This window comes from Rhincodon typus, chromosome 9 (genome assembly GCF_021869965.1).
Source record: "Rhincodon typus isolate 14 chromosome 9, sRhiTyp1.1, whole genome shotgun sequence".
In the NCBI taxonomy this organism is placed as follows: Eukaryota; Metazoa; Chordata; class Chondrichthyes; order Orectolobiformes; family Rhincodontidae; genus Rhincodon; species Rhincodon typus.
Genome location: NC_063340.1, coordinates 73876175 through 73892915, shown reverse-complemented (window position 1 = coordinate 73892915; position 16741 = coordinate 73876175). Strand labels below are relative to the sequence as shown.

Genomic DNA, 16741 nt, shown 5'->3' with positions numbered 1-16741 from the left:
AAATACAAATACAAGGGAAAACTTGAAAAGTTACAGCTGTTTCAGAGATTGCAGGTTGATTTGAGAGAGATGTTAAAATAAAGAACTATGATAGAATAGATGGTAAACAATCTGCTTTCATTGGTTTGGGACAGATTGATAGCAAGGCAACATAGACCTACAATTAATATGAGTGATTTGGGATAGAGACTGGGCAAAACATTATTTTATGAAGCTGAGAGTCTGTAAAATGCACCCGTGGACTTACCGTTGGAAATGGAATTGTTTTTAAGGATATCATTTATAGATGGTTAAGATTAGTTCACTAGACTGGATAACTGGTTGACGATGCAGAGTAATGCCAACAGCATGGGTTCAGTTCTGTACCAGCTCAGGTTACCATGAAGGACTTTCCTTCTCACCCTCTTCTCTTACATAATGCCTAATAACTTGCAGGTTAATACCACCACTTGTCGTTTCTCTCTCTAATGAGAGAGCAGCCCTAGGGTACAGTAGGATGGTGGCGACTTTGTCTTTCATTGGTGTCTACAGGGCAAGGGGATAACTGATAAATGATCAAAATAAACACATCGGACTCCTGGTGTTTTGGAGAATAAACAGCAACACAGAATGGTTGTGTTGAAGGGTCACATTTTGTATTCTAATTTCAAACTAAAGCCTGCTGACTCTACTTATAAATTTTACTTTTACTTTATTCTTTGACAGAGTGTGGGTCTCATTGGTAAGACCAACATTCGTTGCTCGTCCCTAAATGGTCATGAACTGAATGGCTTGCTAGGCCATTTCAAAGGGTGGTAAGAATCAACCACATTGCTGTGAGTCTGGATTCATGTGTAGGCCAGTAGATAATTACATTGTTATAGTCACTGACAGCAGTGTGGGCTCCAGCTAACCTGATCATTTCCATTCTGTCATGGTAAAGTGATATACAAATGCTGATTGAGGTTGTTATTCATTGGAGTTTTCAATTGCAAAAGCCTCCACGTTAGGACCTGCCCTTTGAACTGTGGACATGCAAGTTAAACCAGATTTGCTAAGTTGGCATTGAAAGGACACGCTCCAAGATGCTCGCCTACAATGTTTGTCAATGAACATGATCATTCCAGTTAACTGAGTGTTGAGGCTCCCATTATTCACAACTTCAAAACTTTGCCTTGATAAGAAGCAATGGTGTTAATATGTCTGGAGTTTAACTGTTGTGAGCCCTGGCCCATGTAAAGTACATCGAGTGACATGGATTTAACCATGGTGGACAGTCCACCTTTCAGTCTGTCTGCTCACTGTCCCATAGTGGCTGGCTTTATGTTTTGATCTTTGGTACACTTACCTCAGGAAAACCTGGGCACAAGCCTGGGCTTCTTTTCTTTTCACTATATATGGCAGCCTAAGTGCAACAGGAATGAAGAAAACAGTATTATATCACTCCCAGTCCCTCATCTAGGTTATCACTTCAACAGCAGTGAATCTCTGAATGCAGTGTGTTACTGCACAAATATGAACATAGTCATCCCTGTGTGTCATACCAGTCTCCAATATAAGTGGCTTCCAGTGCTGGGCATCTTTGTTACCATCTGCAGTTGGCTTTTGACACTCGTCCTGATAGACTCTTAAACAGCTAAATTGGTTATGTGCCTACATAGCCCTTTTGACCAAATTCACCCCTTCTCATCTGATGTCCGTGATGTAGTCAGGGAGTGGGATGGAGTGAGGGAACCAGCTGTAGGCTGGGGGTACAAGATTTCATGTCTGTCTCCATGCTACGCAGCTGATGTAAAAGTCCAGTCTCAAGACTGAAAATGGCATTACTGTCCCCATTGTTTATAATGCAATCCACGCTGGTGTGAATACGATTTGCTTGCTATAAGCTTTGGCTTGTTTAAAGGGTAATCACTGTTACTATTGTACAAGATTACAGCAATCCACTACCTGTAGGTACACGCCCGCATCTCTAAAACAGGATTAAGTGCATGCAGTCATGAGGTGTCATGTATTAATTGAATGTGGTTATCATTGCAATCTGTGCTGAACAGTACAAGGTGTAACTGATACTACTTATTGTATAATTAATGATACATGGGCAATGGCACTTTAGTGAGGTGGGAATTCCACAGCAAACCTTTGTTTGGCCCAATGTACATTGACCCATGTAACGTGAAACACTAACTAATGCTGGAGAATCACCAATTCATTGAAAGATACTCTTTGGACTACACAAAATTTACTTGTCTTTTGCTGAAAAGTATTGTCAAAGTGGAACATTTCAGATAATGGATCATTGCAGACTGGCACATTCCAAGGTCCAGGATAATGTGCTGAGAGTTGCACTGAAATTTAGGGCAGCTATCACATAGGTTCAACGGGGAAAGAGTACTGTTTGAGGCCCTCCTGCCATCCTGAACGAAAGGATTGGAACCCATGTAAAACTGTTCAGGCCGTGTCCTCCAGAGGATGTTTGACATGCAACGTAAATGTACGATGTACACAGAACCTGTGATGATAATGTAGTGAGGTAGCTCATGTACTCCATTGATAGAAACTGCTCTGAATTGCACCGTATATATAATCAAATATGCACTGTTATGTTTTACAAATGTTATGAATAAACTATAGTTTTTGAAAAAGCAAATTGATTGTAATGGAAATAGATGGATTGAAACATGGATGTTTCATGTAGAGAGGGCACTATTTGTTTGTTAAAATGCAAACAGTAATAGACATGAAAGAAAGTTACATTAAACACCAACATTATGCTACAGTGCAGCAAAGTCCTCTGAGCAGCATTAGCAACAAAATGGCAAGCCATTCAGGTTACTTACTGTCGCTTGTGACTTGTTTGTTTCATTCTCATTAACTGGGTGTTGTTTGTCCTTTCGCTGACCTGATATTCAATAGATATTACACAGTGTGAAATAACTTCTCCTTGCAGGTGGAGTGGAAGCCATATCAGGTGGGGTCAGCCATTCCGACTGAGACATGTTACAACAGGGAAGTACTTGAGCCTCATTGATGAGAAAGGCCTTCTTCTAATGGGCAAAGAAAAAGCTGATGTAAAAAGCACAGCTTTCTGCTTCAGATTGTCCAAGGTATTCCAAAATACTTGTCAAATGATCTGACTTAATTACGCTATTATTCAGCCTGTGAAACTGAAACTATTCTGTGTATTTGTACAAATTATAAAACCAAGCAACTTAGACTTCAGCTTAGAAGAGAAAAACTCAAGAGACAATTTAGGCTAAGCTACTTTGCAAAGAAGGTGGGAATTACATGGGGTTGAATTCCTCAGAACAGCAGGTATCAGCAAAAAAGAGAGAATTGAATAAATGGACATAAGACATAGGAGCAGAAGTAGGCCATTTAGCCAGTTGAGTTTGTTCTGCCGTTCAGTGAGATCATGGCTGATCTGATAATCTTCAACTCAACTTTCCTGCCCTTTCCCCCTAATCCTGGATTCCCTTGCTGATTAAAAATCTATTGCAGCCTTGAATGTACTTAATGATCCCAGCCTTGACAGCATTTTGAGGTTGAAAAAAATTCCACAGATTCACTATCCTTTGAGAGAAGAAATTCCTCCTCATCTCTGCCTTAACTGGGCGACCCCACACACTGAAATTATGCCCTCTGGTTCTAGACTCTCCCGTAAGAGGAGACAACCTCTCAATATTCAATGACACCCACCTGCACTGTCTTTTTAGATAGACAGTTCCAAAGTTGCACAACCCTTTGAGAGAAACAATATTTCCTTATCTTTGTTTTAAAATGTGACTCCTAATTTTGAAACGATGCCCCTCAAAAAATGGTCAGAAAATGAGTTATATTCAACGGTTAGATGTCTCCCTTCTGTCAATTTTGTTATCATATTGTAATGTGAGTGCATTGAATAGAGCATGACTTCCTGCTTGTTCTCCAATCTGTTGTGATTGAAGCACATTTATATGAATACGCTATATGTCACAGTAACATGTTGATTACAATAGTTCTCCCACGCACATCAGGTTGGTATTGTTTATGCAGGCTTCATCTGTAGTCAATGACTTGCCATCAATTAAAATTTGGCCAGGCTTTTACTCCAGAAATACATGCCAAAAACTTCACGTGAATTAATTGCCTTAACCATTGCAAAAATTAACCAAGTATGTAGTCCTACTCAAACCTTGCTCAAATGTTAATTGCAACTTCAAAGGCAGATTGAAAGAAGGCCTGGTGACCTGTCCATTAAGGTTTTTGCCTATGTTATAATGGTCAATTGAGACAACTCCCAACGTAATTCCTGGCATTTATCTTTTTTCCAATTTATTTCCGAATTTAAATGTAATATTTACAATTAATTATCTTCAGTATTGAAAATGTCAAACAACTTTGTGACTATCATTTATATTATCTGCATGCTTTTTGTGTGAATTTATTAAAATAATTAAAAACTGAAAAATATTTTTCTTTAATGTGTTGAATAATTTATGTACAGAATGTTACCTATACAGTAATTGATAAATGTTTCCCTTGCTTTTTGTATTTCTTTTTGATGCAGACATTCTCTGCTGCTCTTAACGTGCAGGTGCATTCATGGTGGATATGGCTTAATTTGTTTCTGTTGTTCCCATATACCTCACACAGGCAGCCATTCATCACCAAAGAGATAGCAGCATTCAGTATTGTCCAAAGTCTGATCTATTTTTCACTTAATCTATTCACAAGTAGAATTGCAGTGGTCATGGGGTTAACGAACAGCTCCAGGAACCTCATCTGATTTTACCCTCTATATTACAGGAGTACTGAGACTAAATATGCTGTGGTGACTGGGATTAATTCACTCATTAGGACCTGGGGATCAGATTGGGACCTCATACTTTGAGATCATGTAAATTCAAGTTGTAATTGATCTCGTGTAAAATTCGACTGTCCCCCCACCCTCTTCGGTGTTTCACCAGAAGATACTTACATCTTCATGTACTTTGTGTTAGTTTGTGAAGTGGTATTGATAAGCCTTTTGAGTGCATTTACACAATTGCTGTTTTCCCATTTAGCATAGAAATGTCACTGGACATCCTGGGACAGCTGTTCACTACTGAATTCAGGACCATGGCCAGCAACCATCATCAGTGCGCAAAAACAAAATCATCAGTATGTCATTATCAGGATAATGGCAGTTCCAAAAGACCAGCATGAATTTCGACCCCCTCAAAAATATTACTCATGTAAAAGTCGACCCTGTTCTCCCTAAAAATTTGTTCTCAAAAACACAACTTTCTCATGTGGTTTTCTATGGTAGTTTAGTTACCTCTTCAGAGATAATGTTATTTGTCAATTGCAATTTTTCAAATAAATTTTCCCTGTGGTGCTGAGTTTGGTTAAGACTGTTGATGTTATGTCAAAAACACAATCTTTTTGCTATTTTCCAAATAGTGAGTGTTATTTCCTGAAAAACAATTGTCAATCCAATCCTATATTATTTTCACTCTGTGGGAGCATTATTAGGAGTGAGAATATGTTGGATATTGGCAGCTGTCATTTTACTTGCTGCTAGTAAAGAAAAAAGGATCTTGAAACTGATTTTTTTTTTAAAAAATAGTAATTATATCGTGCTTTTCATAACCATTATACATTTCAAAGCACTTTACTACTAACGAAATACTTTTGAACTGTGATGGCCGTTGTTATGTAACAAGTGCATCTGACAATTTGCACACAATTCATTTTGAGGTGTTTTGGATAACTCAGCACAAGGGACAGTTGTAATGTTGTGTGAACCTCTCTATGATTACTATTTTGTAACTGTGCTGGGGATCTCCTATCCTGAGGATAAATACTGTTTAAATTATAAATTTGTGAATTTCCAAAGTCCCACAGATGGTTTCGGTCCACTGGTTTCGGTCCACTTTAAGTTCTGACACTGGTGCTGAATAATTGTTGGGATGGCCTGTAGACAAGAATCGACACCAGGCAGATGTATTTGTAGCTTCATTTTAAGGACTTAGCTCCTCTCATCAATGACCCCTTGCCAACTTTTATTATTTTTTTCCCAATTCTCCACCCACATCTCCTCTCTGCCGGCATGAACCACACTTCTGCCACTCTTACAGATTTCCTTTCATGACAAACCACAGTCCTCTATGACTTTCTGCCTGATGGGATTATACAATCTGCAGCTAAATATGCAACAGGTCTAGCTAGCTTTCTGGGTAAAACGTTCCTGTGCTGATGGCCTGTTTACATTGAGACAACCAACTTCTGTCACAGAATTCAGTGTAGCATTTCCCTCTGTGCTATGACTGTCAGAGGGAGGGGAGTTACACCATTCTTGTACCGAATTTTGCCTGATTGGCAAATTTGGCACTACCAATGAGTAAACTAATTAATTGAGTCTTACAAATTCTCTGTTGCAGGTTCCTGGATCTGCCAATTGTCATAGCAACCAGAGTGAAAAGAAATTCTCACCTAATTTCATGACTGGCACTTGAGTCTTGTTCTGTGCTTTCTGGGAGCAGTCTGATAACATTCCGAAATCATTTGTCATGCCTGAGGCCATGTGTCATTTCAACCCTTCATTTGCCTGAGCTTTATGCATGTATAGATTGAATAACATTAAAAAGTTAAAGACCTGAAAAGATTCACCTCATACATGGCTGGAGTGCTGATGTCAATAGTAAAAGCTCTCACTCTCATCCTAGCTGTGAGCTAACTCAATGCAGATCCGAATTAAAGCATGGCCCTCTCCTGTTCTATATAACGCAGTGCTACATTAATTGTTGCATTTAACTATCAAGATGCAAATTCAACACGGCTTCCAACATCAGAACAATAACAGTGGTGTTATTTACTATGAAATATAGAGGGACAAAAGAATGTGGAATTTAAGCACAGCGATCATTTAAAACTATTGGACAGGCTCAAAGAATATAAACAAATCTCTGATAGAATATTGATCTTCACCTCAGGGGCCTAGAGTACAAAGGTACTTGGTCAGATCCTCATCTGGAGTACTGCGTTCAGGTAGATCCTCATCTAGGGAACTGTACTCAGTTTTGAAGGTGGAAATTCAGGAAATATTTACTAGCCATGACTTCTATAGTAATATCATGGCTTAAAGATTTTTGTTTTGAAATTAGAGAACAGGTCAGATAAGTGCACTTTGTATTATTTTGAGTTGGATAGGGTTTGATCCATTCAGTGGTGGAGATTCATCGTGGACCTTGCCCAGAGGGAGAAAATGAGTGAAAAACAGTAATACTTTGAAATGAACACATTTGTTACACTGGAGTTCCATTTTGAGGTGTATGAGCTGAGTCAGAACAGTATGTGTTCTTTGCAGGTTTAACTGCTTTTTCTTAATGGTTGGGTAAAACTAATGACTGTTGATGAATAATGACTAATTTGAATCATATATTTGTGCAATAAAGAATTGTTTAAAAATGATGTATTTCTATTTTCAGGAAAAACTGGATACAGGAATAAGAAAAGAGGTGGATGGAATGGGATCCCCAGAGGTTAAATATGGAGATTCAGTGTGCTTTATTCAGCACCTAGACACTGGACTTTGGCTCACCTATCAGTCTGTAGATGCAAAATCAGCTCGGATGGGAACTGCTCAACGTAAAGTAAGTCTTTTGTTCTGGATATTGGTGACATGACTGTGTTTCTAATTGCCTCTTTCTGATTTAAATGTTGGGTGTAGTTTAAAGTGGGTGATGGGGTCTCCAACTCAGCTGTAGGGACAGTGTTAATCCTTCATAATCCGTTTTTCTGGACGGCCAAATGAATTAAGTTCCAATCTGGAATGTGACTGGGTAGTGCTCAGGTGTTCACCAGAATCAAGGTCCGCAGACTGGGGAAGTCCTGCCTGTTGATCATTGTGACTAATTAGAGGCTAGCCATAGAGGTGGTGGCTGTTGCTGTTAACAGGATCACTCAGAGACTCAGGCCACAGGTAAGTGACAACAGAATGGAGGACTGTGCAGTGGGAGTCACTGGGGAGGGGTTTTGTAATGGTGCCAGCGGGAAGGATTGGAGGTATCTCTCATTGGGCCCCCATCCCTTCCAAAGCTCAGTGTCTTGATCATGCACTGCATGCCGTCAAGAGAGGGTTCCCACCCCAGAAGCCCACAAGGTTCGCTTTTCTCTGCTGGTTGAATGCCAACAGCTTACAGAAGGTGTTTGATAAAGTACCACATATTAGACTACTTAATAAGATAAGAACTGATAGTGTTAGAGGTAATGTATTAGCGTGGATAAATGAGGGGCTAACTATGAGAAAACAGAGTTAGGATAAGGGGAACATTTTCAAGATGGCAACCTGTAACTAGTGCTGTGCTACAGGGATCAGTGCTGGGGCCATAATTATATACAATATATATTCATGACTTGGATGATGAAAGTGAATGTGTTATAGCCAAGTTTGTGGATGACACAAAATAGGTGGGAAAGCAAGTGGTGAGGATGACCCAAACAGTCTGTAGAGAAATAGTTACAGGTTAAGCGAGTGGATAAAAACTTGACAGATGGAATATAATGGGGAAATGTGAGATTATGTACTTTGGCAGGAAGAATGGAAGAGCTGAATATTATTTAAATGGAGAAAGACTACAGAAAGCAAAGGAACAGAGAGATTTGGGAGTTCTCATCCACGAATCACAAAAAGCTAGCATCCAAGTTCAGCGGGTAATAGGGAAGGCAAATGGAATGTTGGCCTTTATTTCAAAAGGAATAGAGTGTAAAAATAGGAAGGTTTTGCTAAAACTATACAAATCACTAGTCAGACCACAATTGGAATACTGTGAACAGCTATTCAAGGAAAGATTTCCTAATATTATGAGTAGTCTACAGAAAGCTGATACCAGATTTAGAAGAAGGATCCAGACCTGAAACATCAGCTTTCCTGCTCCTCTGATGCTGCTTGGCCTGCTGTGTTCATCCAGCTCTACACCTTGTTATCCCAGATTTAGAAGGACTGTCTTTATGAGGAGAGGTTGAGTAGATTGGGCCTGTAGTTTTGGAATATAGAAGAATGGGAGGTGATCTGATGAAAACATACAAGATTCTTAGGGGGCTTTTGCCAGGTTAGATACAGAAAAGAGAGAGAGTCTAGGACCAGACAGCATAATCCCGGAATAAGTGGCTGCCACATTTCAGATAGTGATGAGAAGGAATTTCTTCTCTCAGTAGGCAGTGAATCTGTGGTGTTTTTTTTTACTGCAGAGGGCTGTAGAGGCTGTCATTAAGTGTTTTCAAGCTGAGATAGATAACCTTTTAATCAGTAAGGGGATTGTAGGTTATGGGAAAGGCAGGAAAACAGAGATGAGGATTATCAGTTCAGCCATGTCCTCATTGAATGGTGGAACATTCTTGATAGACTGAGTGGCTTACTTCTGCTCCTACATTTTATTGTCTTATTGGAAGGATGAGGCTTCTAAGTAGGAATGAATCACCCATGTAAATGCATCTCAATTGGTGGTGAGGCAGGAAGTCCATCCACAAGCCCTTCCCCATTTTCTTATGATATGATAATGTTTATTCTGTAATCTGCAATCACAGAAAAAAATTTAAACGTCGGCTGCAGAAATAAATTGTTGCGATCTGGCTGCAATAAAAATGTCTGCTTCCTTTTTTTTCATTTAGGCCATAATGCATCACGAAGGCCACATGGATGATGGCTTAACTCTCTCACGCTCTCAGCATGAAGAATCAAGGACAGCACGGGTTATCCGCAGCACAGCTTTTCTCTTCAACAGGTTTATTAGGTATGCTTTCTTAACAGTGCAGATGTAAAGCAGTTTTCTAGAATCCCAAAGCTCCAGGTCATCTCTTGGGTCACCTGATAGGCTGAAGGACCTTTACTGTGCTGTATATGACTCTATTACTCTCTGATGCTGTTACTCAGATTTAAACCATATCCCCTTAATCCCAAACCCACAAATTAATGCGCAGACAAAACAAGACAACACAGCTCTGTGGAATTATCAAGGTTCAGAAAAAAATAGACAACAAAGGAACAATTCCACTGGAGTTCAAATTTAAAAATTTATAAGATAGAACGTTGACTTCTTATAGTTCCCTTGATTCCTGTTAATGAGATCAAATTGCTGACAGCTGCAGAATGATGGAAGATCTTCAGATCAGATTTGGTATTCAATCGGAAATCATTAGGAGCCTCGAGATTTGAAACTTTATCAGTTTTTTGAAGTAGTTCAGTCAGAGAGTGAACTTTTAGCTGTTTTTGCTTTAAGGCTTGTCTCTTGCTAACTGAGAGTTAGAGAGAGAGAAAAACTGTTAAACCTTCTTTAACCCGGAAATGTCCAAATCATTCCATATTCTGGATTTTCATAGTCCATAGGTATATATGTATTACCAACAGTTCATTGCTTTTCCACAACAAATCTCTGTCCAGTGTTTGAAAACAGATATCGATCTACTCAAAATGGTTCAACCCCTCTGTCAAAACAGCAGGCAGCAAATTCATATTAATGCATTAAGTACTTGTGTACAGTTACCCCCAACAGTAAACTCTAGGCTTAATACATTGCTTGACACCTATTGGACTGATATGCCATGAGACTTGTACTATAGTGTAAGGCACTATGATTTATGGCTTTTGGTTGTGTTTGTAGGAGAAACTGTCTGTGACACTAACAGGCTATTGACCAGGCAAGCACTGCATTTATTAAGATTTCAATAAAATGTTCATGGGATAATTTCTGCATAATGCCTTCACTGCATCTGATTAACACTACAGAGGCCCAGTCCACAACAAAAATAGAGAAATTGAAATGTATGCAGTAGCTGTGTTTTCATTATTCATTTCAGAGTGTCCTTGAGGTTTTTTTAAAGCTATCATATTCTCTTAAGCTCCACCTCAGAATGCTAATTTGTGACTTACCATGGGAACGGGGGTAACTGAGCTCTCCCCGCCTAGGTGCAATCAGTATTCTGTTAGGCATTCCTTTCCTTATGAACTGAGAGAAGGAAACCCCTCAGCAGATGGAAGAGGTTGCCAATACAAGTTGACCGTAGTGTCCAAAATTACTTCTGTGTGTTCTTTCACAGTTTTATGCGCAATGGGACCTTGCCATGAAGTAGACAGGAGATGGCAAATAGTAGTCCCAGTTGTGTAAGGAGACAGAAGACTTGTCTGTCAGAGGACTGGTCACTCAGACTTGTAAGGCACTTTGTACAGGATGTCACACATAGTTAAGTGTTTCAAACATCCAAACACAACCCATCTGCTTTGCCAAATGAATCATGAGCTCCATCAACCTGTAAACTCTTATCTCTCCAACTCCTTTAATCTACCTCATACCAATAAACTGCCAGAACTCGTTGTAGTGTCAGTCATACCTGATTTGATTAACCCTTACAATATGTGATTAAAGTATGTTCCATGTGCTTTATCTTCACACTTCCCCTGAGTGAAGGTATAATCCGATACTTCTAATTACTTCCTCAGTGGGAATGCAGTGAAGACAGATCTCTACAGGCTCAATCACAACATCTGCTAAGAATGCTAGCTATGCTATGGACTTGCGTTTCATTAATTCAATGAGGAAGGGAAGAAGATAAACTCAAGGCTTAACTTGGGGATAGACCTTTAAATCCTTCACCTCAGTTATTTGCTTGCCTGTAAACTCTTAATCTCCTGGGCACTTTTCCAATGCTGTTAGTATTGCTGTCTCCTTTCTTTCTGCAGTTTCTGGTGCCTATTATTATTCAGTTTTCTCCTCCCATTTGATAGGAAGTTGGTTGTCATGATGCTCTCACCAGCAAAATTTGCTCTCATTTCTGGTCAAACCACCCACAGCACAGCCTGCAAATCTGTGAATTAGAGCCAGAAAATCATAAACTGAGTCATAACACAGAAGGAGACCATTTAGCTCATTGTATCCATGCTGGCTCTCTGTGAGAACAACTCAGCAATACCCTCCCCTGTCTTTTCTCCACAGCCCAATAAATTATTTCTCTTCAAATAATGATCTAATTCCCTACTGAAGATCACAATTCAGTCTCTGTCCATCACATTAGTAGGCAGTGCATTCCAGAACCCAACCCATCGCTGTATAAAAATAGTTTCTCCATATGTTGTCTCTTTAAATTGTTGACCTTTGGTTATTGAGCTTTGCAGCAATAGGAGGTTTCTCCTTTCTCACTGTTCAGACAAACATGTCCTCCAAGTATCCTCTTAATCTTTTCTTCTCGAGGGAGAACAGTTCCAATTTTGCCAAACCACCAGCATTGCTGAAGTCTCTTATTTCTGGAATAATTATTGTAAAGCCTTCTGCATGCTCTCTAGTGCCTAACCTTCTGCGCTCTCTCTAGTGCCTTCACATCCTTCCTAAAGCGTGGAGACCAGAATTGGATGCAACTTTCCAATTGAGGCTGTACAAGTGTTTTCCAAAGTTTCACTGTAATTTCCTTGCTTTTGTACTGTCTCAATTTACAAAGTCCAGAATCACACATGCCTTATTAGTCCCTCTCTCTTCCTGACCAAGGTCAAATGCACTGAAGGGAAAAGGAGCCCTGATGGGCCCCATGTGATACTGGTGACATCATCATTACAATCATCTTCTGTTTTCAAATGAAGCAGTTGCAAGCGGGTTAATTAGAGACATATCAGGTGGGATCCCTACCTTATCCCTAACCCTAACCCTAACCCCTAGCAGTTGCTCCACACATGTCCCCAGACTACTGTCACAAAATTTGCGGATAGACAAAAGAATCATCAGGCTTCCTCTACTAATTAGAAATTGCTACAGCTTCGTGAGTACTTCGGAAATTTCTGTCTGCTCAAAATTCTGCTTCATGGAGGAAGTGAATTTCTATCAATTTTTATCAATTTGATAAATCCTTTTGTCAGCAAGTTTATGTGATGAAAGGTTAAGACTATCAGTGATGCATGATCATTGACATTAGGACTTTTTTGTGGCTAATATTTGGTTGCATTTTCAGGGGCCTTGATACTCTCAATAAAAAAGGGAAGTCCACAGCCATCGATTTGCCCATTGAGTCAGTTAGCCTGAGCTTGCGGGATCTGATTGGTTACTTTCAGCCACCTGATGAACATCTGGAACATGAAGAACGACAGAACAGATTGCGAGCATTGAAGAACAGACAAAATCTCTTCCAGGAAGAGGTAAGCAGCTCTCCTTTAGAGGCATTAGATTCACATTACTAATCTTTAGTGATGGATTTAGTCTGAAGTTATGTTAATAAGTTAAACTGCAAAAGAATTGAATGTACAATACACAGCCCACTTCCATTTGATTGGAAAACCTGTCAAATGCCTTTCATGATAATAATACCAAAGCAGAAATAAGCAGTTTTATTGGCACAGAACAACTCATTCAGAAAAAAATGCTGAAAATTCACTATATAGCGATCTGCAAATTTGTCTTCATACATTCATTTGCAGGGAATGATTAACTTAGTTCTTGAGTGCATTGATCATCTCAACGTGTACAGCAGTGCAGCTCATTTTACAGATGTAGCCGGGAAGGAAGCAGGAGAGTCATGGAGAGCAATTCTAAATTCTCTGTATGAGCTACTTGGTAAGATGTATGTTTTTGATCTTTTATTTCCAGTTGATATATTCATTGCAGTAGATTTATGCATAACTTTTCTCACCTGATAATTTACACCAATAGTCATACCAGCAAATTCAATTCAAGGTGACTCCTTTAAACATTTTCAAAGATATGTTGAGTATTAAAGGATGTTGTAAAAAAGGCTGAGCTGGCCAATGGGTAGGACCTTAATTTAGTTAAATATTTCCATCTGATGGATATTGATGGCCCTCTTCCTGCATGCATCATGGGCAATGGGGTCCCATAAAACCCTAACACAGCACTAGATTAACCATCCTATTGACTGGTATGAAGATAGCTACAAACTTAGACGGAGGATGTGAAGTAATGAGTTGTTGTTTGCTGATGAATCTCTTAGGATTGTATTTTCTTTTTTGCCAGTGATTATCTGTTTTATTTTGAGTATATATACATATATGTAATACTTTATGTACACACATATGTAAATAATGTTTGCATTAGATTCTGCCCTGATTGTCATCAGTCTACACTGGAGAATCAAGCACCCCTTAAATTCCAAATCCATCTGCTTTAAATCAATACCTAACTGGCCAGTACGCAAAGCTGGCTTTTACAACGTTTTTGAGATGGAAGAGCCAAAACACAATTTTTGCCTTGTGATGTTTGATTGTCATTGCTAAAATGCATGAGCAACTAATTTATTAGCAATGCTTGAAAAAAACGTGGCATTAAAATAAATATTATCACACTGTTTGCTGGTGCGCTCAAGAATAAAAAGGTAAGGAGATTCAACAATTGTCAGCAAATAGTCATTATTTTATAGGCATGTAGGAAATACATTGTAAATAGTCTATGGATACTGAGTGTATTCCTAACGTGTTTGCTACATGAAGAAAAGAAGACTGTTAGCAACACAAATTATTTGTGATGATAACAAAGCACCTTTATCTTATTGAAATAGAATTGCAAACAAATGAATGCTGATAATGCATTGAGGACTTTTCAGTGAGTTATGAAGTTTGCCCACTTTCTGATTAATCAAAACTGAATTGTATTTTGTCAGAGCACATGTTGCACCAGGAGTGCAGACTATTTCAGACATATTACATATCCTTGTGCTTCAGAATTTGTTTTAACATCATCGTGTTGTCTAACAAGATTATTGTTTTTGTAAAACGTAATCATTATTTTTTGTGAATAATCCAAATGGTTATCTGACAATGTAGATCTTTATCTGACACCTACCTGTTTTCCTTTCGCGGACTGGTATCCGATATTCTGGTCTGAAGTGCCAGTGTTTATGAATGAAAATTGTTTGTGTTCCTGTTGAGTGAAATAAGGATGTATAAAGTTATGCCCTAATCTTGTCTCATCTGTCTTTAGCTGCCCTGATCAGAGGCAATCGCAAAAACTGTGCCCAATTTTCTGGTTCCTTGGACTGGTTAATAAGCAGACTAGAGAGATTAGAAGCTTCTTCTGGTACGTATGAATCCTTAGAATTTTTATTCTATTTGTTCATGGAATGCGAACCTCACTGGCCAGAACAGCATTTATTGTCTATCCCTAATTTCCCTTGAGAAGGTAGTGGTGAATTTCAGTCCACGACGGGGTAGGAATGCCCACAGTGCTGTGAGGAAGGGAGTTCCAGGATTTTGAATCTACAGCAGTGAAGGAGTGACAATATAGTTGCAAGTTAGACTAGTGTATGGCTTGGAGAGGAATCTGCTGCCTTTGTTCATGCAGATAGTAGACATTGCAGATATGGAACATACAATTCATCAGTGAGTTGATGTAGTGTCTCTTGTAGATGGAGCGCACTGCCGTTACTGTGCAATTGTAGATAAAGGAGTGTATGTTAAAGGTGGTGGATGAGGTGCCAATCAAGCAGGCTGTTTTGACCTGGATGATCCCATACTTATTGAGTGTTATTGGAGTTGCACTCTTCAAGCCACGTGTGTGTAGTAGAGTTTAACCCTGTATATATTACACAGTGTGTGTGGAGGGGAGTTTAAGCCTTGTATAATGCAGTGTGTGTCGAGGCAAGTTTAACCCTGTATGTATTATTATATAATGCATATTAAATATTATTTTATCACACTTTTGACTTGTGCTTTGTGGTTGAGGGAAATATTTTGGGGAAATCAGGTGTTGAGTTATTCACCACAGAATTCTTTGCTGTGGTCTGCTCCTGATGCCATAGTGTTTATATGGATCGTCCAGTTTAGTTTAGTGTCCAGTGATAAATCCCAGGATGTTGATAGCGTGATCAATCAATGAAGACAATACTGTTGAACATCAATGGGAGATCGATGTATTCTCTTTTGTTGGACGTGGCCATCGCTACTTGTGTGGTGTAAATATTTCTTACTACTTATCAGCCCAAGCTTGCATGTTGTCTAGGTCGTGCTGGACGAATTACAAAAATAAAGCATATGCTATCAGAATGAGGTATCATTCAAAGATGTGGTGGCATGCTTGTGGAATTTGCATAATTTCAGAGCTGGATTTTATTTAAAAGTTATGGCTTGATTTATCTTTGATAAGTTAGCCTTGGCCCATTGCTAAAAGGTACAGAGAGTGATTTTTAATGGTCAACTGATGGTCTAATTGTTTCCTGCCCGAAAGCCAGGCCATCAGGAGATGATTATTAGAAGGGTGAAGGATCCCTGGTTTCTCCATTGATACTCAAGGCTTGCATGGTGCAGTTTTCAAGTGTGCCCTTAAAAGGGAGTGGAGATTACCTGTATGTTTTTGGTAGGCATCTGCTTAAGTATGGGGGATATATTTTGTTTCTGGCATTTATTTATCACTTCCAATGCACAACTTGGCAGAGCATGCACAGTGCACTTCCACCTATTCATAATAAATGGTCGATGACCCAGTCACTGACCTCAAAGGAACTTTTGGTGTCCATACAAGAAATGCCCCAAAACATTTGCATAGTCCCCGATGGAATACTCGAATGGCAGACACAACTTCTCGGCGATTTTCAAATGCGGCCAAACCAGAAACTTGTTCAGACCACCCAATGCCAATTTCAGATGAATGACAAAGCTGTTGTGCTGATTTCAGGAACATTTGGACCAAAGTCAAGAATTGACCCGACTGGTCTTTTAATAGACCAAGTGACTGTGTTATTCTGAATATGATTATACTGAAATCTAAGGGAAGAATGTAAGCCAGCCCATTGCATCGGTAATGATGGTGACTGTGTC

At 39.2% G+C, this 16741-nt stretch overlaps 1 protein-coding gene across 1 annotated transcript in view; it reads left to right on the top strand.

The window, feature by feature from the left end:
* ryr2a (ryanodine receptor 2a (cardiac)) overlaps window positions 1-16741 on the top strand; it is a 450194-nt gene that overhangs the window by 67494 nt on the left and 365959 nt on the right. Inside the window, exons 9-14 of the mRNA XM_048601350.1 lie at window positions 2927-3083; window positions 7428-7592; window positions 9610-9731; window positions 12931-13114; window positions 13394-13529; window positions 14910-15005. Of these exons, the coding sequence (XP_048457307.1) occupies window positions 2927-3083; window positions 7428-7592; window positions 9610-9731; window positions 12931-13114; window positions 13394-13529; window positions 14910-15005 (860 nt within the window). The remainder of the gene's footprint in view (window positions 1-2926; window positions 3084-7427; window positions 7593-9609; window positions 9732-12930; window positions 13115-13393; window positions 13530-14909; window positions 15006-16741) is intronic.